Source organism: Carassius auratus, chromosome 17 (genome assembly GCF_003368295.1).
Source record: "Carassius auratus strain Wakin chromosome 17, ASM336829v1, whole genome shotgun sequence".
Taxonomy (NCBI): Eukaryota; Metazoa; Chordata; class Actinopteri; order Cypriniformes; family Cyprinidae; genus Carassius; species Carassius auratus.
Genome location: NC_039259.1, coordinates 20,417,580 through 20,443,044, shown reverse-complemented (window position 1 = coordinate 20,443,044; position 25,465 = coordinate 20,417,580). Strand labels below are relative to the sequence as shown.

The following is a 25,465-nucleotide window of genomic DNA, read 5'->3' as shown; positions in this document are numbered from 1 at the left end:
ATAAACACAGGCACACACAGGGCTCTTCGAGACCTTAAGTGGTCAAACGGGTTACCTGGGCAACATAAGGCAGAAGGTTGTTTGGGATTCCCTGTGGATCTTCACCAATCTGTCCTGAGATGTGAGCACCAATGGGATTGAAGTACCTGAGCAGCACGGCATTCCAGTCCTGCAAGACATTTTAACAGTCACAAACCTGCCACACAGTCAAAAGTGTCATGAGAGAGCGGTCAGCTACCTTCTCTGCTGTGCACTGGTCCCTGATCATTTCCTCTATGAAGTACTTGGTCTTGCCATAGGGGTTTGTGCAGCCACCCACTGGATGCTGCTCATCAATGGGGAGTTTCTGGGGGTCTCCATAGACGGTGGCGGAGCTGCTGAATACCAGATTACGCACTCCATGAGACTGCATCACCTGATTCAGACACACAGGGCCACAGACAGTAAGGCATGCCCTAAGCACTAACATGCACACACAGACTCCAAACTTTCCTGAATCTGTAGCAATCAGTTCAAAGATTCATATGGAGACTGCATGCATAAAAATTATGAAAACGCATATCAAAAATGCATTTCTTACCTCTAGCAGATTGATGGTTCCTGTGAGATTGACTCTGTAGTATCGTAAAGGCTGTTCTACTGATTCACCCACAGCTTTCAGTCCTGCAAAGTGCATCACTGCATAGAAGGAGTGCTGGGAAACAGAGAGGGAACTCCATTAGCCACTAAGGGGCGCTGTTACAAATTATTTCACCAGGCAAGCTCTAAAAGCAGGTTTGCAGTCAGGTTTTGTCAGGAAAAAAAAAACTAGCTAGCTAGCTATCTATCTTTCTATCTATCTATCTATCTATCTATCTATCTATCTATCTATCTATCTATCTATCTATCCATCAAAAACTAACTAAAAGTATAACACTATAAGCATTAAAAAATAGCATACATGTTGTGGCTGAAAAAGAAAAAAATACATACAAAATAAAATATAAAAATGTAAAGATTTTATATTATATTAAAAATAGAACATAGACATGTTGTGGCTAAGTTACAATAAAAATAATAATAAAATAAACTTATAAATAATGAGCAGAAAACCGGAGACATGTTGTGGCTCAGTGTAGAACAGTAATTCGATTTCAATATACAACGCAAGTAATGGATATGAAAAAGGATTATCTTTACCTTTTTGAATAATTTCTCCAATCCAGGTTTATCCAGAAGGTCCAGCTCATGGAACTCAATCTGAGTGTTCAGAAACTTCTCTATTCTCCGTAAGCTCTCTGGACCATTTCCCTCTTCTCAACAAAACACACATCCACAAAGAATGACAGACATAAAAAGAAGCATTAAACATGAATTTAAATATAATAGTTTTGTTCTAAATTTTTAAGCAGAGTTAACAATATTACAATATATTTTAAGCAAAAAATAAAATATAATAATGCATATTCATATTATAATATAAATACATGGTATTTATTAAATATTTAATTTCATATTTAAAAAAAGATTAGTTACTGAGACTATGGACTGCTCCACCCAGCAAATACTACGTATAGTCCACAAGGGCTCACTGTGTGTGCAGGATATTTCTGAGGCTCTTTGTAATGCAGCAAGATTTACTCAAAAGGATCCTGCGTGTTCAGAATACCACCAAAGCCCTTCTTCACTGTGTGTGATTTAACTGAAGTCTGTTTACCTCTGACAGCATTACTGAAGTTATCGATGACCACAGGGTGATAACCAGCCTCTATGAGCTCCACAACACAGTGGCTGCCAATGTATCCAGCTCCTCCTGTCACCAAGATCTTCTGACGCATGTTGAGAGCCTTCAGCACAGATTGAAAGATAAACACATGAATTAGGCTATTATAATTACTGGTTCTTTGTTAACAGGTATGTGGGTGTGTTCTATTCTTACTCAACCTGTACGTGAGCTACGTGGCTTAACCGTCACCTGCAGCATCCTGATTCACTTTATATGAAAGAAGCTCTTTCGTTGATGCTAATCGTAACATTTAAATTCACCAAGATCCTCAAACGTTCAAGAGCTTAGTTCAGTTCAGTTTGACTATACTGGTATACACGGACTACACTGATATAAAACACAGTAAGACTTTAAAAGTCACCTGACTGGAGGAATAAAGCAAACTCTCTTAGCTGTCAGAAGCAAACAAACAATGCAACATAAGCATAACAACAGTTCACATTCAGATGCATTCACACTCACCGTGCTGATGAATGGGGATCAATGAGGGTTACTGGGGAAACCCGCGGGTGACAGCAGTCTATGAGTGACAGGCGAACTAATAGTTCACTGAGTCTGTTTGGTTTATTCATTCTTTCTTCCTGGTTTCAGGGACACGTGGACGTGTGTGAAGCCAATAGCGTATGTGCTGCGTAATTCACTTTTTAAAGAAAAAGTCCTTCATATTTTGGTAAAATATGGTTCAAGTATGAATGCATTTATTTATTGTCATTATTTATTTATTACAACAGTATTCATTCATGCAGATTCTTCTTTTTTTTTTTTTAAATAGCGACTAGCAGGAGCTCAGTGTCAGGTATGAAGACAAATGCAAGCCAATATAAATAAGGAGGGGAAAAACCGGAATGCACTAGAAGACATTTAACTAAGTAATAGCCTATATTTATGTACAGTGCCAACATTAAGGACGACCTAGATTAATCAAGGCTTCTCCAAGAAACTTTTATTGTGGAAAAGTTACATCTTCATAGAAGGAATATTTTCCCTTATGTATATAACTTTCATTATGACGTGTCCGTGGTCAAATCCAATAATCATATGCCAGTCAGCTGGTCTTTATTCGTTTTTTTAAAAACAGGAACTTCCATATATCAAAGTCAACGTCTTTAGACTAAAACTGAAATTAGGAATATAAAAATAAATAGGAATACATTTCTAACATTGACAGAGAGAACGCAGAAACAATTTTGTGTGTACATTTTTGTGCCACAATAATTTTGCGCAACCAATGACATTCAAGGCTGTTGAATCTATGATGCCTAAATGTCCCTTTCAGATTCATGAATATTTTCCTTTAGTCCAACATTTTTCCTACACATTGTCACGTAAACAGTCTTGCCAAGCCTCACGAATTTGTCAGGGAAAACTACACGTCTGAATTCGCATTAAGAAAAACAGACCCAAACAGTAAAAACAAAACATTGATTTATTAATGCTTGTATTTGGAATCTTATTTTCCTTTAATATCTACATCACACTAATAGTTCTTTGGTGTCAGAGTATCAATGATGGTTTGGGGGCTCAAAGACAACAAAACAGGATGATATTACAGCTGCTGAATGAATCAGCTCGGTGCCTTAATCAGATCACAGCGAAAAAAACATGGCACACATACAAGAGCAATGCTTTCTGTGATTTGAGACTTATACTGTAGTCCAGGTCTATCTGTATAAGAATCTGAATGAAAAAGAGCAAATGACAAACAAATTGAAACTGCAATACCAAATGAAAACCAACAGAGGGCAGAAAGCAGCAATAACAAACAAAGCAGTCTTTTTGATGGACACTCCTCATCCAACTCAAAACACTACTTTACACTGACACTTCAGCCTTTCTCAGGAGATCTATAATACTAGGAAAAGCCATTCAATAGCATTCCAGTTCATCTCAGTGGTGTGAATGCAAAATTGGTGCAGGTTCCTCAGAAGAAAGCAACGTGCTTGCTTCCTTTTCAGGCTCTCAGTTCTTGGGAAAATTTTTGAGCTAATCACCTCGGCTGTAAATGCTGATTGGAAAAAACAAAAAGCCCTCAAGTCCATTTGACAGCTCTTCAATATAATATAATGAAACAAGCAATTGCAAGAATTCAAACTATGTGGCAGTGTTAGCAGGCCATGCTAACCAGCAAAACCTTTCTTTAATACAAACCTCTTAGTAAAAAAAAAAAAAAAAAAAAAAAAATTCTGATCATAGACCAACAACTTAAGATTAACTTTCAGGTCCACTTTGAGGATGCTTGAAGTTGTGTGCTCCCCTCTGAGTATATACTGTTGCTGTGGTGGAATTTTGAAAGCATTCGTGATCATGGTATTAATGATCAGGACATGTATTTATTCACAGTCTTTACATCTCAAAGTGGCGGTAAATGCTCTCTACATATTCCAGAACTCTGTGCCAGTCTGGTGCTTCTTCTTTTAGCATCTCCTCCACCGTCTGAGGAACCACAATGAAAGATTATTAGTCAGAAATGAACAACTACACAAAATCATACTGATAGTCATATTTGCATAATTTCCAATGAACATGTTTGAGTAATTTTTTGAATCACGATTGTGTCATTATCATATCTGCCAATCATGTCTGAGGCATTAACATATCCAGTCAGTCATGTATGAGTAATTCTCATGTTTGGCCAATAATTTCTGAGCCAACTACATATCTAATCAATCATATCTAAGTTATTCACATGACTATTCAATCATGATTGAGTCATTTTCACATCTTGCCTGTCAAGTTTCCCATTCTCTTCTGAAGTCAGCACCAATATCTGACAGATTATTATTTTTTTATTCAAGCTGGAACTAATTAATAGTGCATTGCTTGATTTGTTTAGTGGCTGAATCGTGGTGTAGTTATTACATGATTGAGTTATGAAATTAAATACAACTGTTTAGAAAAAGAAAGAAGAAAGTTCACGCACCAGTGATGCAGAGATTCCAAAACCTTCTCCAGTCTGGAACGCAAGAGTGAGATTCTCTTTCTGTGGATAAAATCATCACCATTATCATAACCCCTATTTTAATATGTTTGCATGCAGACCATTGGTACAAAGTGTGTATTACCTTATTCTCTGGACTGAGTTTGTCATATGGTATGTGAGAGGGGAGGTAACTGTGGTAAATCGCACAAAAGGCCAAACCATCCACCCAGCAACTGCTGAAATTAGTGATCTCAATATTCTGAAAAAATAAATAAAAACATTTATATATATATATATATATATATATATATATATATATATATATATATTCTACAGCGTATACAAAAAAAGTCCCTATTATTTCACAGATAAACAAAACAGTATATACATAACCAATACAGTTAAAAATGATGATTGAAAGAAGTCTTTTATGTCCAGGGCTGCATTTTGATCAAAATACAGTAAAAACAGTGATACATACTAAATATATATATATATATATATATATATATATATATATATATATATATATATATATATATATGAATATGTATATATAAAATATATATTTTTTTCTGGATTCTTTGATTGATAGAACAACTTTTTATGTGGAATAGATTTTTTTGTAACATTATAAGTGTCTTTACTGTCACTTTTCATTCAATGCATCTTTGCTGAATGCATACATTTAAAAAAAAAAATACAAATTCTGCTAACTAAACAATAAATTACTTAAAAAATGTTTTTACTGACCCTAAAATTTTAAATTGCAGTGTAAATCTAGCTGAATTGCTATTACAGTATGTGTCTCAAAAAAACCTGACCTTTGGGAAATTCAGTGACTATTTCAATCTTTAAAAGTGTTTGTTGTTTCAACCCAGTAACTTATAAACACAACTTCCAGGCTTCCTCCTGCAGGCAGACTGTTAAAAAAAATAATAATACCCTATGTGTCAGACTATAGCTTTCCAGACTGAGAAAGTGCTTTTCAGTTGTGTGTACAATGTGCATCAGCCAGTCGGTGAAAGGATTGTGGGTGGTCTATACTGTCTGAGGCTGAGACTAGGGTTTGTGTGGCTGACTGCCAAGTTTGATCTGTCATCTATTTAGTTTAGTTTGGTTGAATTGAGTACCTTGTATCCCTGTGTTCTGCCTTGACACCAGCGAAGCAGGGAGTTCCGCCTGGAGCTGCCATGAAGCCTCAGTGACCTGAGACCTGATGGGAAATCTTCCTGTGTCCTGATGGGAAAGACGATTCATGTCAGTTTTCTATTATCTGACAAATTACTATAATGTTTCTCATGAACCAAGGGTGGAAAAACAAACAGTGTTAGATTCACCTTGTCCTGTTGATCTTATTTGTCACATCTAAACCCGAAGAGTTGCACGTCTTTAGGAGTGAGTGCTCCACTTTCATATCTGTTGGACATGCATAGACATGCACACAAATAAATCATTTGTGTCCGTATGAGCCTGGTATGCTAGCAAAGGAGTAAATATTCTGTGAAATCCAGTCAACTGGATAATGTGTACATGGAACCCATATACACACCTCTATTGGAGTTGGTCTTGTTGTTCTGCTGGTCTAAACTTACTGCTTGAGTCTTGATCTGAGAAGTCTGAAGTTATTAGACACTGTTTACTGATTTTTACTGTTAAATATTTTAGATACATAATCATAAATATCCACAAACGAAAGACTGAAAATAGCAGAAAAGGAAACATTTTTAGTTTTCTACTCACAGATACTGTTGTCATAGTAACAGAAGGTCGGGAAGTACCATTAACAACAACATCAGGGTAATCTGAGGGCATCCGGCACAGGCTCCTGCAAAATAATGGAATGAGTGACATGGGTCACACTGCCTCTTTGACAGACTGTGGACTGTCAACAATGACTCATTTAGAATCACTAAACAATGCTGTCTATCGGACAAATCGGATATGTCTAAGGCATGCATCAGCTGTGCTCTGATTCACAATGATTTCTTGAAGGAACCCACCGGATGAACAGACAAACATGAATCAGACTGAATCGGAATCCATTCTTTGATTCCGTTGGGAATCATGAGTACTTTAGATTCCAAAGGTGGAATTTGATTCCGTGCAGAGGAATTGACTTCACTCTAACATCTTCAGATGTGTCAGGTCCATTACTTTGATTTCCAAACTAGTACATGTCCCATGATCCATATAAAAGACTTGAATCTTTTGATTCAGATCAATAGAAACTTGTTTATTCTGTAAATGTTTATAATTACATCAGTAGGTAGTGAGGAGTGAGCTTCTGTTAGAGTACTGAGTGATTCATTAAATTATTCAATCATTCACTCAACTGATTAATTCCAAAACAAAGCTGTTATTATTGGAAACACCATTCAAACACTAATTTAAAATACAAAGAAAAGGCAGATAAATAGACTATGTACTATAGTATCAATCGTAATATTGCAAAGTGTATAGTTAACGCTTTACAATAAGGTTACATTTGTTAACATTAGTTAACTACATTAGCAAACATGAATTAACAATGAAAAATATGTTCACAATAACATTATTTAATGGACCACGGCTGACATACAATGACAATGAAAAGTTGCATTAACTGTTGTTACAAAAGATCAGCAATATTGCACATTGTTGTTAGTTAGTTGTATTATTGAATTACCAATATATTTTACATTAAATGTTTATTTTGTGCATTTATTCAATCTCCAAATTTGAGCTTGTGTACACTGGTGGCCAAAATGATTAGAACACTATTATTTTCACCAGAAAAATGGTTTTAAGTCAGTTATTTCTATCTTTTGCTATTGCGTGTCAGTAGGAAATATCAGTTAATATTTCCAAACATTCATTTTGCAATGAACTGTAATAATCCAGTGACATTTTTGTTTGCACAAGGAGTCTGACAACAGCCAGTGCTCCACACAGAGATCTGATCTCATCATCATCCAGTCTGTCTGGAATAACATGAAGAAACAGAACAAACTGAGACAGACTAAATTCAGAAGAACTGTGGCAACACCTCCAAGATGCTTCTAGAGACCTACCTACAAGGCTACAGTGTTAAACATTTTAGGCTGATATTGCTCCACTATTTTTCACCGCAGCATTGGGGGAATTTTTAGCTGGTGAAATACTAGTGTTCTAATAATTTTGGCCACCACATAAATAGGATTTATTTTTTGGCCATTTTTGACATAAGTGGATAACACTCACCTTGACCTCTCTGAAGTACCAGAGATGCGCATTTCTCTTTTTCTCTTCATTTCATCTGTCCACAGTTGATCTTCGGGTCCGGTTCTCTTCCCATAACCCTCCACTTGTCTCTCTAGGCCCCTCACTGTCGGCGCCCCCTGGTGGCTGCCTGTGACCTGCTTCAGTTTCTGCTTGCTCTGCTCCAGCTCAGCTCTGAGGCTCTCCAATTGACTTTCGACCTCCCGGCGACCCTGCAAGGCATTGGCTAGCTGTATGCCCAGGTCCTGCCTTGCTGCTCTTAAAGTACTTAGCTCTTCCTCAGCTTCTGCCCTCAGTCTGTCTGAAACCACCAGCGCCACCTTCAGGTCAGCCTGGAATTGCTGCCACTCCTCACGTTCAGTCTACAGAATGACATAACAATAGTCCTATTAATAAGTATGTTATCATTTAAAATATTATACGTATTTATAATTTAATAACTACAATATTAAATTAATCTAAATAAAACAATTAAATCTTTAAATTAAATGTTTAATATAAAATATATACAATATTTTCAAATCTATATACCAATTTGATGGGAACATTGCTGTTCACACATGTCAAAAAAACTTGTTCCTCAAGGTGTCTTTACTCTATTCCAAAACAGACAGTATTATTAGGAGGAGTGGGTCTCTGGTTTTTGAGATCAGAGCAGTAGAGCAAAGATATGAATGTTTTCCTCTTGGATAGAGTTGTATCTCAGCTGTGATTCTACGAGGTCAAAAGGTTTGTTGTGAATCTCACTGCTATGGTGATAATACTGTGCTGCTGTCCACCACTTACTGTTTGATAAACACACACTTACACAAAATATGCTTACATTAAACTTCACTCTTAGAAATCTGAGCTTGTTCTGCACGTCTCAGCAAGATTAGTAATGAGTCCTCTTTCAGAGACATGAAACGTGTCCTGTACTATTTACATGCAGTGGTCCAGGGCCATTTCATATTCACAACACACACACACACACACACTCAGGAATCCTTCTCCGCTTGCAGCCTTGAGCATGTTCTGACAATAAAGTGATTTCTCAATAGTTAGATATCAAGAAATACAAGAGCGATTCCCTAGAATGATAACACATGTAAACACATAATTACATTTTATTATCTCAATTTAAAAACATAATTTTTGATCATTTACTGATCATCTCTCTTTCATCATCTATTTAATTTCTTGTCTCTCTCTCTTATTAGAACTGACTGAAATGACTGACTTCTAAAGTTATCGAAGTGAGTAACTCACTATTGTGCAAAATCAAATTAAAACAGAAAATAAAACAGAAAAAGGTGAGGACAATATGCAGGCAAAGTCATTTAGGACAAAAGATTCCGAAATCAGTGGGAAATTCATAAGAAAAAAAATTAAACAGTTAATAAGAAGAAGGGGTGGAGAACAACTACTTTATGTAGAAACTTTGAGACATAAGATCAAGAAGACTGCTATGAGCCATATCATTATAAAATGATATGGTTCTTGACTTCTGTGATGATTATTTTAATGGCTTTACAGTGTAAACATCATAAAAGTGAAAAATCATAAGTATGTATATACATTGATACCCTATGGATGTTTTCATAGATTAGACGTTAGAACCTTAGCCTGAAAAAGGTTGAAGACCCCAGCTTTGTCTAAACAAATAACACTGAAGGAGGATGGAAATAGAGTAGGAGGAGAGAGAGTGAGCAGGGAAAGTCTCAGGACCCTCTTCATCACTCCGAGGCCTCCAGACCCCAGCTGGAGCTGATTAGAGCAAGAATACACAACATTACACTTTCTCTGACACACTCATAAGAGTCTATCTAATATAGGAACACAGGAATTGGGGGGTATTTAGGTATTTCTGCAATGTGTTTTAAATTTTAAACCCTTTAAAATATTTGGCAAGCACAATGTAAAATTATTGACCGCACACTTTGTTTAGAAGTGTAGCTTTGTGTAATTGTGTAGTATTTTATGCATTACAATTATTCTTTTTTTAACTTATTGATGTTACAATTAACATTTCAAACCAGTATTAAATATGACTTTGTAAATGGCTACAGCAAGAAAAAAATTAACGGAATAACTGAAAATCAGACTTTCAAGTTATTCAGAGATCGGAACAACAAACTAAGGAACACACATGTGCCTCGTTGTGAGGGGATGCATAGCAAATGAAAACAACATTTTCTAAAATCAACTCAAAATATCAAACACATTTGATATCCTCCGACTGGAATCAGTGAAAAAATATCTGTCTGTGCCCATTTTACACTATGCCATTTTCTGTGAAATCTGTCAGCTCTGACTGACCAAAATCTGCAAGCTGTCTCTGATTCTCTGCAACTAGCTTCAGGGCAAAAGTTGTGTAGTGTATTCCAGCTTTTAAAGGAAATGAAAAGACCAGTGATTATTACTAGTGATTTAATGCATCCTCAATGACTTCATAATAAGAATGGTCTGTCAAAGGGGGGATTTTCAAGCATTTTACCTTATGATGCAATATAGAGCTTTTCCTATTAGCCGGTTTAATTCCTGAACCATTTGCTGTGAAAAGACACTTAGTTTTATTGATGAATAAGAACAGAGTGCAACAGCATTAACACATGTCGGCAATCATCCAACCTTGTTAAAGTCATTAAATTCTGTCTTTCTCTGCTCACACTCCTGACGCTTTCCAGTCATCCAGACAGGACAGAAAATGACCCCACCTCTCTCTCTTTCTCTGGACAGTGGTGATGTTTTAGACATCAGCTCATTGACTCAGTGGGATTTCTAAGGAAGTACCACACCCATGATGATAAGAAGTTGTTTCTCTTTTTTTAGGGCTTTCGTACAGTGTGTGTGGGGGTGGATAGAGTGTGACTCTCTCACCCTACTTGACAACCCCTCACACACATACACACTACATAATCGCTACACTCGGCTACACACACAGAAAAGCACCCACAGACAAGTGCGTCTGACACAATGGTCTAATACACTTTGGAAAGCTTTTTCCAGCCAAACCCAAAGCCAGCGTGTGACTCCTGCATTCAGCGCAGTCCATCTGGAACTGATCCGTCAGCTTCTTACGTTCATAATATGTGTGTGTGAGATTGAAACAAAAGCTGCAGATGAAGGAACCCACCACCACCCATCAAACACACACACACACACACCTCTAACATATTTTGTGCTTTGTGAATATAGTCATTGTTAGCGCATTTCGTTTAAGCATTTTAGCAATGTCCAGCAGAGCGAGAGAGAGATTGTTGACCTTGCGTGAGAGATTCAGGTCAAAATGAAACAGGGAATATTACACAGAGAATGACTCTAAATCTTACGAGTGAATATGAAAGTTCTCTGGTAGTGATTTAATACACAAAGAGAAAGCGCACAACAGCAAGGCCAATTGAAGCCTACTATTGCCCTTGCTGTTGTGTGCATGCTGGACACATGCTGGATGAAGTCAGTCTGAATAAATAAACAAACAAACAAACAAACATCGGAAAACTGTGATTTCAGACAGATTAAAGGGTGATTTTAATGGCATTTTAAAGTCAATATAAACCGGAAATAGTGACTGAATTTTCATTTGTATTCTGACATTTATCCAAGTTAAACGGGATCTCGAATGGTGTATGTACAGCAGGACTGTTTTGGGAATTTACTGGATTGTTTTTATTTGCTAATTATTGTCCCGCACTTGCACCAGTGCACATAACATTGTTTTTTCTGATTAAAGATTTTGAGGGCACATGCTTTTTTTTAATTATATGCACAGATAAGTCATTTATAATAAACACTGCAACATTTCATAAAAAAAATAAAATGACATTAAAAGGATCAATTGGCCAGAGGATGGTTTCTCCCAGTGTTTGGTGCAAAATAATTTAAACTGCCCTGACACTATTGGATCAGAACAAGACTTGTACTCAATTGAGCTGAATAATGACACTTTTGTCTGAACTTTACACAGTTATTGAACTGGACTGAACCAACACTGAACTGACTGGAGCTGAATAATAACACTTCTGTCTTGCCTCTGTCGCTTTACAACAGAATTTGGAATTGTCCAGTTTTTGAAGTTTGCATGATTGAGTCTATTAAGCTGCTTTGTAAAAATAAAGAGGTTAAAATAAAAAATAAAGGTGACTTGATTGTCCTATTATTCATTTGGTTGAACTATGTTCATGTAAGCATGATTAGTGGTTTAAGTTGACTTGTAGAGAAATGTCAGAAGGCTGGGCAGTAACACACATTCACTTGTTTGGTCAGTGAGTCGTTACTGTCTTCTGTTGTCGCAGTGGCCAAACAAAAAAGTTTTGTTCTTGCAAGAGCTGAACAGAGTTTCCCACATCCCCCTCAGTATCCGCCGTTCACTCCCTCTTTCCATCTGTGTCTCAATCACTTCTACTACTTCTGCAGTAAACTTGATCCGTTTTTCTCTTTTCTGCCTCTTCCCTATCTTCCTCATTCCTGTCAAAAATAGATTTTTTATTTCTTTATCTGATTCCTTGAGACTACCAGATTAGGCCCATGTTAAAGAACCATAACATAAACACAAACGCTCACAAAAACAATGTCCATTCCTCAACTAAGACAGGAAAGGAGTCATTTGTAGGATTGCATGTCCCATAAGCCTTTGCTGAAACTGACAGACTGTTATTAGACAATCCTTGACCTGCACCTCTGGGAACAATGTGACTTCCTGTTGCATTTTCCTCTGTCTTCGAAAGAGGTAATTTTAGAAACCAAAGTGTCAAGCACAAACTGAATGCCAGGGTTTGGAACAGCTGAGACACAATGTGTCAGGTGAGAGTACACTGATGCTACAAAAAGAAGAAAATGTGATTCACCTGAATTTTCTCCTTACAACTTCTCAATTCCTCCTTCATCTTCTCCCTCTCCAGCAGAAAACATTTTAACAAATCTGAAAAACATACAAAAACCAACTCACAATATAAATCACATTATAAATAATATTAGTAATTGCTAAGCACATAATAAAGCAATAAACCACAAAAGGAAGTGTGTTACTTTAAGTTTACAACAGTAGTAAAACCACTGCAATACATGACCTCAAACGGTTTATTGCCTTTATAAACAAACAGCAACTGGAATATGATAAAAGTGATACAAATGTTTAATAAAGACTATGTAAACAACAGCTGTGAATAAAATTCTATAAAGGTACTAGTGGTTTTCAAGAGGTTATTCGTCAGGACCCAGATTTAATATAGGCTATCAAGTGGTAACCCAACAATAAAGTATAAAATAAAAAAGTAATTTGATGTACTCAAATATTAGGGTAGTATTTCCTTTTTACGGTTGGTTATAAGGTTTCGAAAACGTCTAAATCTTCTGCAAAGTGATTTCAACAAGCCAAATATAAATATGCATTCTTATTTGGTTAACTGCATTTTATTATTTGCATATAGCATTTTTTCCTTCCTGCTGTCCATTACCAGAACAGACCAGCAACACTAGTTTAGACCCCCGAATGTATGTACAGTAATACATTGAGATTATTATTATGTGCAGAACACTTATTCAACATGTTTAAGAGTATATGCAGTTCATGTAAATATGTAAACGCTTCATTTTAGGAATAAATGGACACAGCATGACTCACCATTTAATATGTGCGTGGATTCTTCAATGTTGTTAAGCTGCAGTGAGTTCAAACACTCCTGTAGAAGTTTTGCGTCCACTTCTGTGTCTCCATTCATACACACATCTGAGAGATAAGACACCTGTCCAGGTGATTCTGTCATCTTAAGTCCCTCTTCAGCCTCCTCTGCAGGCTCTGTCCTGCAGTCCAGCAATGGCTCGTCATTCTGATTGATGGAGCTCGGAGCATCTTGAGTTGATTCAGGGGTGGCTGTGCTTGTACAGTTGGAAATGGATGCCAACTGAGTGTTTGGTGAGCAGGTATTAACAACACTATACGGCGAGGAAGGAGGTGTTTCAAACGTTTCTGCAGCAGTGCCTATAGAGACACAGGGGTTGAGCTCTCAGAACTGACTGATGTCTTTTAAAATAAAACATTTCCTGACATGATAACTTTGTGCTTAGATTAGTCTGTCATAGAAATGAAACTTCATTTTTATTCATGGGATGCTCAGAATGTGGTTAATATATTAATGGTTTCAGGGGACAAGAAGACACTGTCTGGGTACAGAATTATGTGACTACCAAATGAAATCTAATACAGATTTGTTTTGTCTCTTTATCTGGATACATGACACTACTGTCAACACTACTTTCCTAATCACATTTTCTGTTTTCCAGTAAAAGATCTTTTAAAAGAATGATTTTAAGATTTTTTTTAAATAATTGTAAAATGCCTTTTTAAATAATAATAATAATAAATCAATAAAAATAAATTACATATATATATATATATATAAATATATATATATATATATATATATAATTGTGCATTTTTTAAGTGTATCTTTCAAGAACAGTTATTTTCTTATATTTCCTTTTCAGATCAGTCAACTTAGTAAGAATTCTGTATGAAGGACATAATAACTAGATTTTAAGTAGAACTTTTCCATTATTTTGAGAGTCTTTTTATTTATTTATTTTTTGCTATTCCTTTAAGCTCTGTAAAATCCATCATCAAACAATGTTGTATATAATTTCAATTTTTATGTTGCAATAAAAAAGAAAATCTATTTATTTTTCATACTCCATTGGTAAATATTGGCAAAAAACAACTTAAAATTCATCTGTTATTTGCACAAAGCTATTTTATAGCTTCATAAAAACTAAATTTATGACACTTGCACCATGTACAAAAGTAAATCATACCAGTCTGGAATGAGTAATGAATAATTTTGGTTGAACTAATTATTTAAGAAAAAAGTTTTCTAAAAAAAGGCAGGTTTCACTATTTGCTTTTTTTGAATAATGACCAACAAGAACAGCTTTGATTGAACGTGTGTGATCAAGTGTGTGTGTGTGGGTGTTCTTCATTAAGAAGTCTTTGTCTTCTCTCTTGGTGGGAAAGGTTTGCTGAGTCAGTGAGTCTGAGGGCTCTGGACACCACCAATAACAGGGAAGAATGTACAAAACAGTATTCCAACAATGACTCTCTCTCTCTCTCTCTTACATTTAATAACTCTCCTGCAGTTCTTTCTTTTTCAATATTCAACATTCAAGTACCTGCTTCACACAGCACTCTTTTCTTTCCTTATTTTTTAGTTTTATTTATCTCTCTTTGTTGATATTTTTTTTCTATTTAGAAATATTATTTTGTATGTCCCTGCACCTTGGGGGTATCTCAGTAAAACACAGAATGTGTGTGTGTGTGTGTGTGTGTGTAGTTGTGTTGTCAAGAGCAAGTTACCTGAAGACCCATGTCGTTCTTTCCCAGAGTTATTCCCCATGTTACCAACAGCTTGTTTCACTCTAGAGGATGGGGGGAAAAAAAGTCATACACATAGTTTACTCACACACATGGTCTATGTCTAACTCTTGATCCAATATCCAATATATATATAAATATAACATAATATTTTGTATTTGTACCTCTGCTCATACTGAGTTCAGAGAAATTCAGAAAGCTCTACACCAATGGCTGGGAAATTTGAATGAGGTTTGTGGTAAACTTTGCATGAAAATGCAAAAGCCCATGGACAGTGCTAAACTTACACTGCTGTGAGAGACCAGGGAGTGTTGTAAAATTGTATTATATATGTCTAATAAAAAATCAATAACATATAGAATATAAAATCAGGTCTTGAATGGAAGAGACAGACTGATAATCCCTTTGACTAATCCCTTAATATTCACAGTTTTTGGCTGGAAATCATAATATCAAGACAACTGATGGTACCATTTGATTGGTCTCTAAAGAACAACTCCCAACAATACAGACATTACATCACTGTGTGTTCAACAGGTAAAGTAAATTGTATTGTTTGCATAATAACTTTAGAACCACTCAGTCTAAAGTGAACAATGTATAGGATTTTAAATTTAGAGAAACAAAACAAACATGGAATTAATCTTGCTGCCATTCTGATCCCAACAGAACTAGCATGAGGATTATAAGCATTATTAATATTGATAACACAGCTAAAAAGTTTTAATAACGAAATAGTTTTTATTCCTAATGGTAGAACACAACAGTAGTCTGTAAAAATATTTGTGTAGTCATATCGATTTAATGAATTCATAGGATACTGTTGTAATTTAATAACATAGATCAGGATTAAAACAATAATTAACCACTTTCGAATTGGTTAAAACGTACTTCCATCACAACACTTTTGTAGCCTCTCCTACTTTATAGCTAATATCAATTAGCTACTATCACTTATAATATCACTTTAATGAACCAGCGACTTTTATGAAGTTAATGAAGTCGTAATAAAAACAACAACTTTACAGCAAGATCATAAAAACAAGGAATTAACACGATTACACGAAAAGACAACATTAAAATATAGGAGAAAAATTACCGCATATAATTCTTATACAAGTGGCTAATATATATACCTATATGATAGCGACAAGCAATAATAATGGATACACACCTAATCGAAGGTCTTGTATTCACCGGGACCGACTTCCAAGTTTTACATGCTGTCGCTGGTGGAGTCGCACCGCTTTACGGGACGAGAGCAGAGCACGAGCAGACTGCAGGATGTGGGTATGACATGAACCGGTTAAAAACCGTCCTGTTGCCCCCTCATGAGGACTGAGGAGTAGTCTACTACTGGAGACGGAGTGAACTAGATCTAAAGTTTAATTCAGATTATTTTATTGTCCCTCAGTTTTTGAAGGAGCGGCAAATCACTTTTAACAGCCTGTGTAAACACCCTTAAAATGATTTGAGTTTCTTTCCAGCAGGAGTCACGTGTGAGTACATTCTTCGCATAAACTTCAGCATTATTAAGGGTTTATGCTAGTTCAGGTGTATAATTTATAAATCTTAATTAACTCTATAGGCAGCCCGCCAAATCACCTTAACCTTAATTTCTGACCTGATGCTGACCCTAATTTAATCCTAATCCGAATTAAAAGGTTTACCTTGAGGAGCAACAGACGTTCATGATAATGTTATTGAGCCTTTATCTTATTCTTATTTGACCTAAATGACTGCAGTTCAATAAACTTAAGTGATTTTACAGCAATAATAATAATAATAAAATACACAATGAAACTAAATTACTTAAAAAAGGCTAAGAAAAAAATATTATTTATATTTATTTTTATTTGCATAACATGTAAATTCATACATATCTTTTTTTTGTATTGTTTATAAGATAACACTGCTATTAGGACTGTAATACAGTAGCCATATAAAACCACTAAAATAAGCATTTAAAAAGATTATACATAATACAAAACAAACAGAACAAGCATCCCAAATATCTGCATGTAGTTGCATTCTGTGTTCTTTGTACTGTTTTTTACCGCACCATATTCTCTCTGTAAAACCTGAAAACCAAGCCAATAAATCAGCTCTTGACTCATTCACAGCCTACCTGTATATTTACATCTCATTAACAAGCCCTAGTAAATAAATTCAGCAAACTAATCTTCAGGAAGTGGTTTAGTTTAGGAAACATGCCTGTCACAGTGGGTGTTATTGTGACTGTAAATACGTTTCTAAGTAAAGAGCCAGTCATTAGGACGCCACTGAATGACGTGCAAATTATGGTATGTGGGCTTGGTATGTGGGATTCAGCATATTCAAATTCAGCACATTTCAGAATATCACTCCACCAGTGTCAGCACCCAAGCACAGCATCATCAAAGCAATATGCCTGTATATTTAGACTTTTTTTTTTTTTTAAATGCAGGTGATTTTTTTACAAGGATTTCAACTTAATGTATGACTCATCAGCAAACCTATAGTTGGTCCTTTTCGCATATCTACTGAATCATTTGTGCAACTTCGGCCAACCTCATAAATACACACAATCTAATCTGGGCAAACTGGCTTTCTTGTACAAAGGCACTTTCCAAATAACCACAGACTAAATTATTGACTATGCTCCATCTTACACAGTAAGACCTCACAAGTCCCTTGTATGGCTGAAGGTTTTTTTTGTTTGTTTTTTTCATATGTCAGGAGATGCCTTCACAGGTTTCTCGGTGTCACTTGTGCTTTTGTTTGGTTGATCCTTTTCATCTTTTTTGATGGATGCCATTGAAGTATTGGCTGAAGCCAGACGGGCTCGACCTGGGGAACCGGGGCTATCGACATTAATGGCAGGTTTGGACATCCAGTGCAGGATTCGTGTGGAGGGACGGTGGTGAACAGCGAGTTGGCGAGAGCTGTATCCAGACATCGCAATTCCCAGTGCACCCAGAAAAACAGCCAGCCGCGGCACTGCAAGATCCGGAGCTCTTTTGGTCACAGTCTGTACGGTGGATGTCTGACAGAAAATGGAAATCCATGGTTATATTGCATGATTATTATTATTATTCACTATTACATCAACATCCAGGAAGCTTTATGAGTTTAGCCCTGCAGTTCTGCCCCAATTTAGGTGTAAATACACAAAACTAATAACATCTGCTGAGGATTCTTTCAGTTTATCTGTATGTTACTGTAGTTTTTTTTAATTCATGAGATTCTTTTACTCACCTGCAAGTAGCGGATGTGTCCTAAAGTAGGACGCGAGAGACCAAAAAACATATCAAGTTAGTCCTAAGGCCTCTGAGCTTTGTTTGTGAGCAGGACCTCTTCCTCTGGTTCCTTGTTTCTCTCCTTCAGAAAGAATGAGGCTTCTCAGAGGATAGAGCTCACTCTGGTAGGACTGCACGTCTATCACCGTCTTGCTCTGAACAGAGCTTATATAGAGAGAGAGGGCCCGTCTGTCTGTGTTTGTCTCAATGAGATTAGCAAAATGAGGCTAGCACGCACTTGGACATGCTAGCTATGACGACAGTGGCAACTGAGGGATGCGGGGTTAAGATGTTGTGACGGATGACATCCTTGTATAACCTGGCATGTGTACTGCAAAGCCGGAAAGAGCTATAAAGTCTAGTCACACAGGTCAGAGGTGACCCAGTTATCAGAACAAAAAGAAAACTAAAAAAAAGTCTAATTTTGAATATATTTTTATTTGAATAAGTTTTAAAATTTGATTTATTCCTGTGATGACAGTGCTGAATTTTCAGCAGCCATAACTTCAGTATCATATGATCCTTCAGAAATCATTCCAAAATGCTGATTTGGTGCTCAAGAAACATTTATTATTATCAATGTTGATAACAGTTAATATATTTGTATTTATATATGAGGCTTTACTGTCACTCAAACATTAATGTAATGCAATAAATGCAATAGAAAGGGATATTTTTCATTCTGACTCTAGGCTTATGGATGCCAGTGAAGATCCTAGAAACAAAAACAGTATTTCGCAGATGTTTCTGCCACCATTGTCTCACTTACTCACCTAGTTAAATATCTGTTTGTTGCTACACTTCAAAATGAACCAGTCTGGAGTTTTGCCTCAGGGTAGAGAACATAATAAACAGTGGACAGCAGAATATTGTCTTTCCCAACACAATACTATAGTCCCTTCAACCACACAATATTTTATCTGTCTGGGGACACTGGGGACTGACAAATCTTATGTTTTATGAGGACCTGTTAAATAAATAGGCCTGACTCAGTGGCAGATCATTTAGCATGTTTAAATTAAATTGCTTTTCCGAGCACTTCTGACTGGCAGATATTCGCTCCACCTCTTTGCAGGATTGCCTCTCATCTTCTGAATGGATATTCAGTCCTGATCCATAAACCGTAAACTGCGATATTAAAGCTGCAGTGAGCCTTTAGTCTTAGGATATGCTGCATTTACTGCTAAAACAAGATGATTAGATATTTTATTTTGTTCTTTTCAGCTGCTACTGTATAATACCATCATCACACCTGCTGTGTCTTTCACACCATATTCCAGCTGGTGTAAAGACATATCTCCGCGAGAAACGGCAGGGTTGACATTTCCAAACACTGTAACACAATGGGACGCAATAAAAAAATTATTCTCTGTCTGAGCCAACCCGGATGCATGGGATCCTATAATGGCATCCAAGTCTGTTGCGAGTTGCTTTGTGTTGCAGATCAGCAAAAACAAACGTGGTGCAGTCTAGACGATGCATACATAAAGTCGTTCTTCCTTGACGTCATGGATAAGCCATCGAATCAGTTTAAATGGATCATAGTAATAGTGCACTGCAGGTAGGTATATCAAACAATCACTGAAACAAGCACACATACTTTAATAAATATCTTTATAGACATTTTTCTAGTCACACTGATAGTCACAGTGGATTGTCACATTGATGACCCAAAGTAGCTAATTGAATAGAAAAACAAAATGCAAATGAGGCACTGGTTTGGGTAAATGATGTTAAAGCTTAGATGTCATGATCCAAACAAGCTGTGAGATCAGCGAGGAGCTGCTGACGTTCTGATGTTAAGATAATTAGCCGATAAGAGGCTAAACCACAGACTCCCCATAATGAGCTGAGGAAGACCGTTGACCCAGAGTCACGGTCACGGTCAACACTGTTTGTGGTGCAGTAATATACTTCTCGGGGAGTGTACTGATGGCATGCGAAGAAAGAATGAGCAGCAGAGAATGTGTAAAAAAAAAAAATATTTTTCGTAAGTAATTATTAATGTGAAGACAAGATAAACTAAAGTACATCATTCAAATAGTTGCTGAAGCTGATTGATCCTGGTTTTCTTGAAATCCTTGACTATAAAACAGCATGACTGAAGATCTCTTTTTTTATAATGAGATATCACAATCAGGGACCTGCTGGTTATTCAGTCATTTTCCTCTCAGGCGCTGAATCTGGGGGCGTCATGTCCTCGGCTGTCTCTGCATGGGCAGAATCTCTGCCAGCCAATACTCAATAAGTGTGCAGACTACTGAAACCTCTTCTGTAAAACAAGAAAGAGAAAGAAATGTTCATCTAGTAAATGTGTTTTCTAAAGTTTTGTTAAGGTTTTATCTTCTGCCTGCATTTGGTTGATAATCTTGGCCAGATCTCTCTTGTAAAAGAGAATAAAAAAAAAAAATTTATATATATATATATATATATATATATATATATATATATATATATATATATATATATATATATATATATATATCTCAGTGGGACCAAATAACGGCTATATAATAAAAATTGCTTTAGTGAAATGCACCATAGCACCTGTATTTTCAAAAATAATTTGTTATTAGGAAGTCTGAGGGAAACCACAAAAAACAAACAAAAAAACAAGAGTAACAGGGTCAGTGACCTGCTGCTGGAAATAATGGTGTATGAATGTAAAATAGAAAAGATAAATGGTATGTCCTGTGGTTGTTGTGGAGACAGAGGCTATGTTTAGGTGTCACCGTGGACACCTGTGCAGAATGTCCTGAATCCGCTGGGTGCGTGTAGCTCCTCATGAAAACACTGATCATCTTGTTAAGGTCTAATCTGTCTTCACGAACGCACGTACACATACATGCATATATACATTAAAGGTCATGCAAAAACACTATGGACACATTCTTTGTAAATGCAGACTTTGTTAAGTCTATAAAGTTAGTCTCCAATTTAATTGAGTGGTATTGTTTTTTTTTAAATGTTTATTAAAGAAGTCTCTTGTGCTCAACAAAGCATCTTGGGAGGTCCAAACACCCACACTCACCTGCAGGTAATGTGCTTGTGTGTCTGAATTCTTGCAGCTGTGATTTTAACTGCCCTTCATTCTTCACCAGTACAGCCCTAAGTCCACACAGCCTAGAGATCTCAGCAGGGGGCAGCGTCCTGCCTGAGAGACGAGAGAACAGAGCCTCTGCTGCAGCGAGGGAGAGAGAGGGGGCGCTTTCTACACCGGACCCTGAAGAGAAAGAATAGCAATATATATACACATTTTTTACATAGTGGTATTAGTGGTAGTGTATATTATACACACAATGTCCTTTATATCCTCATTAATACAGAAATGTCCTTTATATCCTCATTAATACAGAATATATATATATATACATATATATATATATATATATATATATATATATATATATATATATATATATATATAATTTAAGTGTATAGTAAAATGTTATACCAGAGTATTTGAGATCAGAGAGGTAGATCTCCTGTGTTGAACGAAGGAAGTCGAGCACCTCCTCTGAATTTCCATCTCCTCTCTGTGCATACGTGAATTCAACAGCTCTTGCTCGAGGCACCAATCCAAGAGCTTGGACTTTCTCTTTGTGGCGTTTTTTCTTCATCTTCCTCTTTCTGTTCTTGCTGAGCTGCTCTGTGCTGACTGAGCTTCCAGTGTCCCCTTCATCACTGGGATGTGCAGCATCTGTCTGGCCCAGTATAGCGCCCTCCGCTGCAGGGGTGGATACTTCCTCTGTGGTATTGGGTAACACTTTTTTCTTTCTCCTCCTTTTCCTCTTTTTATATAACTCATGGTCATCAGCATCTGAAAAATCCAAAAATGGCTCATTGGTGAGGAGGATTATGGACTTTCTCACAGCATTAGAATTATTACAAAGGGTTTTTAAATCCGACAGACATCAGGCTCCATTCTCTGGAGAAAGAGGTTTAAAGTGGCTGATTTGCCATGAACAGATTTAAATAAATTCACTATAACAACTGAATGACATCAGTTACAGCTTCATTACATTTACATTTTTGCTCTAGGTAGACTCTTTCAAATAAAAATCATCCTACAAGAAACGTATACGTATTATAAGAAGCAATTACCAGAGTGGATAGTGCACACACACACACACCCCTTTGCCCTTTTTAGTAGTTTTCTGCAGGCATTTCAAGCTCCTCAGGACTATACAAACACACTGAGATGTGCTGAGCTATTGATTTTTTTTTCATCTGTATTCAGAGCCGAGGAACTGACCGCACATCTGAGCAACACACCGCAGGAAGCAAAGATTCAGCTCATCAGCATACAGCTCGTACAATGAGACCAGTTCATAATAAAGGAGGGACTAGCGAAGCCTCAATAACATAGACAGTATGTGTTTGTGTGTGTGTCTGTGTGAGAGAGTTGTGAGCAAAGTTATTGCAGCTCTGCAGGTCCATTGAGGTCTATTCACATCAATAGCAACAAAAAGACAGTAGGAGGAGGAAAAAGAGTTTTTTAGTGAAAGAGGAGAGGAGTAAAACATGGACACTAAGCCAAGCACAGAATCTGAATTAAAAGACTCGGAGCTGTGGGATGAATAATCTGTAACAACAAATGTCACCTATTATGAAGAAGGTGCTTGGTTTGGTCATATTTTGGATGCTATTACAATTAGATTTCATACAGGACAAATACAAGTTCGTTTTTGACTAAGGTTGTTAATTCTGAGTTTTTATTCTGGGTGCACAGTGGCTTAATAATATGCTCCACTGAATCAAATGATTTGATCATTTGGATGCACAAAAATATATGCACAAATTAAAATGACCACCCAAAAAAATAAATAAATCACCCAAACTTTAAAAACACAACTGATCAGCTAAATTAATATAAAAGTATTAATTAAAAAAGTAAAATATTAGCTGTCGAATGGCTAATATGTATTTGATTATTTACAGGCATTACTAGGATCACTTCACCACAACTACTGATATCCATTTCCTGCAGGAGAGTTTGATTAAAAGAGAAATAAAAGGAAAGATAATGATGTTTTTCATCTAAAAGATAAAGTGTTTTTATTCAGATACAAAAGCGTTGTTAACAACTCACCGGCTGGGCTGTCCTCGGAGTCAGTGGGATCTGGATTGGATGGTGTGACCAAATCCTCCTCACTATTAATGAGGTAGCCTTCAGGAGGAGGAAGAACAGTGTAGAGCTTTTTACCTTGTACAGCTGTATTCTCCTCATTACCTTAAAGAGAGAGAAGGAAAGAGCAGTCAATTCCCTTTGTTAAAACTTAAGGGGAACACTTCGCCCCAAAAAAGAAAATTGACTGAAAATGCACTCCCCAGGGCATCCAAGATGTAGCTGTGTTTGTTTCTTCCTCAGAACAGATCTGGAGAAATCTAGCATTACTTGCTCACTAATGGGTCGTCTCAAGTGAATAGGTTCTGTCAGAATGAGATTTCAAACAGCTGACAAAAAAAATCTAATAATTCACAAGTAATCACTGCAGAGGATCTTCTGGTGATGTAAATGTATCCAAATCTGTTCCAGTGAAGAAACAAACTAATCTACGACGTGGATGGCCAAAGCGGGAGTAGGGGAGAACATTAGATTTTTTTGGGTGATCGATCAACTATGAAGCACACTCAGTCTTACCTGACTTCTTGTGTGGGATTGACTGAGGTCTTTTTACAGGTGGCACAGGTGCAAGTATACTCTGCTCCTGGGCAGCAGGGTACAGTCTTTGCAGGACCTTGGACTGGAATACTAATATAGAACATCGTTTAAATATAATCTCGTTTATAGTCAAGCCCCTGATGTCAACAAAAATCACGTGCAGGGTTAACTTACAAGCATCTGTAGCACGTCAACATTGTAAACATTTAAATTTACAGTTTTATTCAGTGCCTCCTTCTTACCTTCTTTTCTGAGGGACATATCAGCGGCAGAAATGTATAACCTTTTTCCTCAAGAGCATACACAATTCCATACCATTCTTATAATTACAATATACTTTTGGATAAGGTGTAAACCGTAATAAATGGCAAGACGCAGCTCAGGAGTACCATATTTAATTTATGACTATTTTAATAATTTAGATTTAAAACGTAACGCATATAAGAAAATGAGCAAGAAAATCGCACAAATAAGCCATAAACTGCAAAGAAAATCCCGCCGTGCTGCTGCATAGCGTTGTTACACTTCCGACCTCACCATGATGGCGGCTGAGCGTGCGGCCGCGTCCTCCTGAACTTCGCCATCCAGCGGCGAGGACAAGCGCTACAGCAGCTCCAGGGAGCGCCGCATCTGCTGAGCACATGCACTCTCAAAACTTCGCTGCCATCCTCGCCATGTAGCCGCAAGCTCAAGGAAAACCTAGAATGTCAGCGTGGAAGAAGGTACGTTCAGCAAACTGTGCATGCCTGTTTTTTTAAACGTGCAGAAGAAAACTAAAGTCTACTCTGAGCCTGTGTGCGGCGGCGCGCGGGATGCAGAGCTCGGCATTACATCACTCACCTGCCGAGAGAAGGCGTGACACTTTCACCTGCCGTATTTCAGGTGGATTCAACCAAAACTCCGAACATTTGCTTTTCTAGGTTTAACAGAAATGTAACTTTTATCTTATCTAAGTTTATTTAACAATGTATTTAACATTCTTGAACATTGATCATGACTTGTAAACGACTTCTTTGTTTGTAACTGGCTAGTGCAATTAAAAACGTCTAATAATTATCCATTCTTATTATGCATACAAGATTAAATATGTATATTTAAAACAACTTTTTTATATGCAAACTGTACTGATACAGTTTACAGTCATCCAGTATTAGGTTATATATCCATGGGAAATTTGGGGTGATAAATTCCTCATGTTGCTCTTACTCGATGGGAAAACTATAATTATTACAATTCAAATAAATTTCTTAAT

The 25,465-nt window shown here is 36.7% G+C and overlaps 3 protein-coding genes across 6 annotated transcripts in view; all 3 read right to left on the bottom strand.

Moving 5' to 3' along the window:
- Positions 1-2,358, bottom strand: part of LOC113117576 (UDP-glucose 4-epimerase-like) — a 4,100-nt gene extending 1,742 nt beyond the window's left edge. The window contains exons 1-6 of one of the 2 annotated variants that reach the window (XM_026286350.1): positions 2,228-2,358; positions 1,697-1,826; positions 1,180-1,295; positions 581-694; positions 239-415; positions 56-169 (exon numbers count right to left, since the gene is read on the bottom strand). In XM_026286350.1, coding sequence (XP_026142135.1) covers positions 56-169; positions 239-415; positions 581-694; positions 1,180-1,295; positions 1,697-1,817 — 642 coding nt within the window. In that variant the 5' untranslated portion in view covers positions 1,818-1,826; positions 2,228-2,358. The remainder of the gene's footprint in view (positions 1-55; positions 170-238; positions 416-580; positions 695-1,179; positions 1,296-1,696; positions 1,827-2,227) is intronic. The other variant, XM_026286351.1, reaches the window with a different exon arrangement.
- Positions 2,359-3,173: 815 nt separating this feature from the next.
- Positions 3,174-16,542, bottom strand: LOC113117575 (cytospin-A-like). Its single transcript, XM_026286348.1, has 12 exons — positions 16,445-16,542; positions 15,253-15,314; positions 13,528-13,884; positions 12,752-12,825; positions 7,908-8,287; positions 6,429-6,513; positions 6,238-6,304; positions 6,026-6,104; positions 5,819-5,924; positions 4,828-4,944; positions 4,686-4,745; positions 3,174-4,198 (listed from the first exon to the last, which is right to left on the bottom strand). Exons 2-12 carry the CDS (start codon positions 15,290-15,292, stop codon positions 4,109-4,111), a joined length of 1,455 nt encoding a protein of 484 aa, XP_026142133.1. The 5' UTR covers positions 15,293-15,314; positions 16,445-16,542; the 3' UTR covers positions 3,174-4,108.
- A 3,968-nt stretch (positions 16,543-20,510) lies between these two features.
- On the bottom strand, positions 20,511-25,004 carry LOC113117574 (glutamate-rich protein 1). Of its 3 annotated transcripts, none has more exons than XM_026286345.1 (6): positions 24,751-25,004; positions 24,193-24,303; positions 23,641-23,781; positions 22,003-22,368; positions 21,580-21,771; positions 20,511-20,820 (listed from the first exon to the last, which is right to left on the bottom strand). In XM_026286345.1, exons 1-6 carry the CDS (start codon positions 24,854-24,856, stop codon positions 20,741-20,743), a joined length of 996 nt encoding a protein of 331 aa, XP_026142130.1. In that variant the 5' UTR covers positions 24,857-25,004; the 3' UTR covers positions 20,511-20,740. The 3 variants fall into 3 exon arrangements, with proteins under 3 accessions (XP_026142130.1, XP_026142131.1, XP_026142132.1); XM_026286346.1 differs by lacking the exon at positions 24,751-25,004 and adding an exon at positions 24,456-24,744; XM_026286347.1 differs by lacking the exon at positions 24,751-25,004 and adding an exon at positions 24,456-24,744 and having other exon boundaries at positions 23,641-23,718.
- Positions 25,005-25,465: the final 461 nt, after the last annotated feature.